At 67.4% G+C, this 2,562-nt stretch overlaps 1 protein-coding gene across 1 annotated transcript; it reads left to right on the top strand.

Annotated features, from left to right (window-relative positions):
• Positions 1-197: 197 nt before the first annotated feature.
• PYCRL (pyrroline-5-carboxylate reductase-like) lies at positions 198-2,211 on the top strand. The gene is made up of 6 exons (XM_009330249.1): positions 198-270; positions 497-561; positions 843-1,022; positions 1,232-1,444; positions 1,579-1,671; positions 2,029-2,211. Exons 1-6 carry the CDS (start codon positions 198-200, stop codon positions 2,209-2,211), a joined length of 807 nt encoding a protein of 268 aa, XP_009328524.1.
• The last annotated feature ends 351 nt before the right edge of the window (positions 2,212-2,562 follow it).

The following is a 2,562-nucleotide window of genomic DNA, read 5'->3' as shown; positions in this document are numbered from 1 at the left end:
GCCCTGCCCCATAGAACGATGTGGGGACATGGGGACAGCCCTGTCCTGCCCCCCTCCCCGGGGTCCCCGCCCTCCGTGGGGTCCCTGCCCCACAGAGCGGTTTGGGGGGGCGGGGACAGCCCCGTCCCTCCCACCCGGGTGTCCCTGCCCCATAGCGCAGTGTGGGGACAGCCCCGCTCGTGTTTAGAAGCCGGGAGATGGACCCTGCTTTTGAGGTCACCTCCCTTGTCACTGCGCCACGGCACAACTGGGTGCCCACAGCCCCCCCCCGTGGGGGTTGGGTGCCCACCGCCGTCCCCATGGGGTGCCCGTGCCAGCCGGTCTGGCAGGATCCGTCCCCAGCCCCCTTTGCTCCACGTCCCCCAGGGCTGATCAGGCTGGGGTTGGAGGAGAGGAGCGCATCCCGGCTGAGATCGGGGTGCCCGGGCTGCGCTGGGGTGTCCCCACCGCCCTGGGGCCACCCCGGCCACTCACCCCGGTCCCCGTGTTCCCCAAGGGAAGGTGCCAGCCAGCAGCATCCTGGCCAGCGCTCCCTCGGACAAAAACCTGGACGCCTGGCGGGTGAGTGGGGCCATGGGGTGACAAGCCACCCCGCTCGGTAGCCGTGGAGGTGGGAGGCATGTTGGGGTGCCCCTCGCCACGATTTCAGGGCACCCTTTCCCCCCCATGCAGGGCTTTGGCTCTTCCTTCCCAGGTCTGGGTGAAATCCAGGCAGAGCCTCGGAGGCTTTGCGGCCAGAGCGGGTCCCCAAGCCATGTCACCGCATGCGAACGTGCCTTGCCCGTGGGGGTGCTGAGGGTGGGGGGTGCCAGGCTGTGACACCTCTCCTTGCCCACGGGCAGGAGTCGGGCTGCCGGACCACGCACTGCAACCTGGAGGTGCTGCAGGAGAGCACCCTGGTCTTCCTGGCCACCAAACCCCACATCCTGCCGGCTGTCCTGCAGGAGATCCGTCCTGCTGTGGGACCCCACCACGTCGTCGTCTCGCTGGCGGCCGGCGTCACCCTCCAGACACTGCAGAGGGTGAGCCTCCTCCTCTTCCTCCTCCTCTTCCTCCTCCTCCTCCTGTCTGTACCCAGGGCCCACGGAGAAGGACGCACCGCGTCCCCAGGTCCTTCCCCATGGACCATGCTTCTCCGCCAGCCCCAATGGGTGATACCCACCAACGTCTCAGGACACCCTTGGGTGCTGCCTGGAGCTGGCACCTCTCTCCCATCCCCATCTCTCCTCAGCTTCTCCCCGCCGGGACCAAGGTGCTGCGGCTCATGCCCAACCTGCCGTGCGTGGTGCAGGCAGGGGCAATGGTCTTTGCCCGAGGCAGTGGTGCCGGTGATGGGGAAGCCGCCCTGCTGAAGAGCCTGCTGTCCTCCTGCGGGCTCTGCGAGGAGGTCCCCGAATCCTACATCAACATCCACACCGGCCTCAGCGGCAGTGGGGTGGCCTACGTAAGCACCCGCGCTCGGTGGGCACTGGCTCACCGGCGGCACACGGGATGCCGGCAGAAATCCCACCCACGCGGGGTTGGGGTTTGGGGTCCCCCCCTTTTGCCACGCTCACCCCCGATGCTCTTCTCCCCCAGGTCTACCTGTTCGCTGAAGCCTTGGCTGAGGGAGCGGTGAAGATGGGCATGCCGGGCGGCTTAGCCAGCAGGATCGCGGCTCAGACGCTGCTGGTGAGTCGGTGCCGTTGCTCGGGGACACCCAGCATCGCTCCTCTCCCTCCTGCCCGCAGCTCCCACCCGGCTTGGGCACCCTGTCACCGTTGCTGCCCTGGGCTCTGCAGCACCCGACAGGGTGGCAGAGCAAGGGAGGAGGCGCTGCATGGCCTCTTGCCTCAGTTTCCCCTCTTGAAACCAAAGATGAGGCCACCAGGAGACAGCGAAGGGCATGGTGGTGGGACAGATGCTTTGGTGACATGTTCCCCGCCACGGGGCGTGGGCGATGGGAGGATGCTGCCATCCAATCCCCAGGCAAGGAGAGGGGGGGTTTGGGAGGTCCCCTTCTCTCTGACTCACCCTGGTCTCCCGTAGGGTGCAGCGAAGATGATGCTGGAGACGGGGGAGCACCCAGCGAAGCTGCGAGGAGATGTCTGCACTCCCGGGGGCACCACCATCCACGCGCTGCACCAGCTAGAGAAGGGCGCGCTGCGGGCCACTGTCATGAACGCTGTGGAGGCGGCCACCAACCGGGCATGCGACATGGCCGAGGACTAGCGGTCTGCCTGCGGATGAGCCCCTCCGTCCTGTCCCTTGCGGGGCAGGAGGAGCGATGGGGACCAGACCGAACCCCTTCAGGGAGCAGGGGGACACTGACACCCCCAAGAGACCCTGGCTGGGGGTGGGAGATGGCGTGGACCCACGTCACGTAGGTAGTCACGTGCTACCTCTGCAGGACTGGGACCGAATAAACATGGGCAGCATGATGGCAGGCTTGGCTCTTTCTGGTCCCTTCAGTCCTGGGGGGCTACCGCCCCCAGCACGGGGTCACCTCCACGGGGAGGTGACAGCCATGGGCCCCTGGGCCAGCAGGGATGGAGCTGATGCCACGCTGGCTCTGTGCTCACC

The sequence above is a fragment of the Pygoscelis adeliae genome, unplaced genomic scaffold (assembly GCF_000699105.1).
Source record: "Pygoscelis adeliae isolate BGI_AS28 unplaced genomic scaffold, ASM69910v1 Scaffold428, whole genome shotgun sequence".
Lineage (NCBI taxonomy): Eukaryota > Metazoa > Chordata > Aves > Sphenisciformes > Spheniscidae > Pygoscelis > Pygoscelis adeliae.
Note: the sequence above shows the minus strand (reverse complement) of the source record. Positions and strands in the feature narration are given on the sequence as shown.

What these genes read in the sequence shown, in the direction of transcription:
- PYCRL (XM_009330249.1), top strand. Translation starts at nt 198, where the DNA reads ATGGACCCTGCTTTTGAGGTCACCTCCCTTGTCACTGCGCCACGGCAC. An exon ending in CCCTCCAGACACTGCAGAGG is followed by an intron (nt 1,023 to 1,231) that starts GTGAGCCTCCTC and finishes ATCTCTCCTCAG; the next exon opens with CTTCTCCCCGCCGGGACCAA. An exon ending in GCGGCAGTGGGGTGGCCTAC is followed by an intron (nt 1,445 to 1,578) that starts GTAAGCACCCGC and finishes CTTCTCCCCCAG; the next exon opens with GTCTACCTGTTCGCTGAAGC.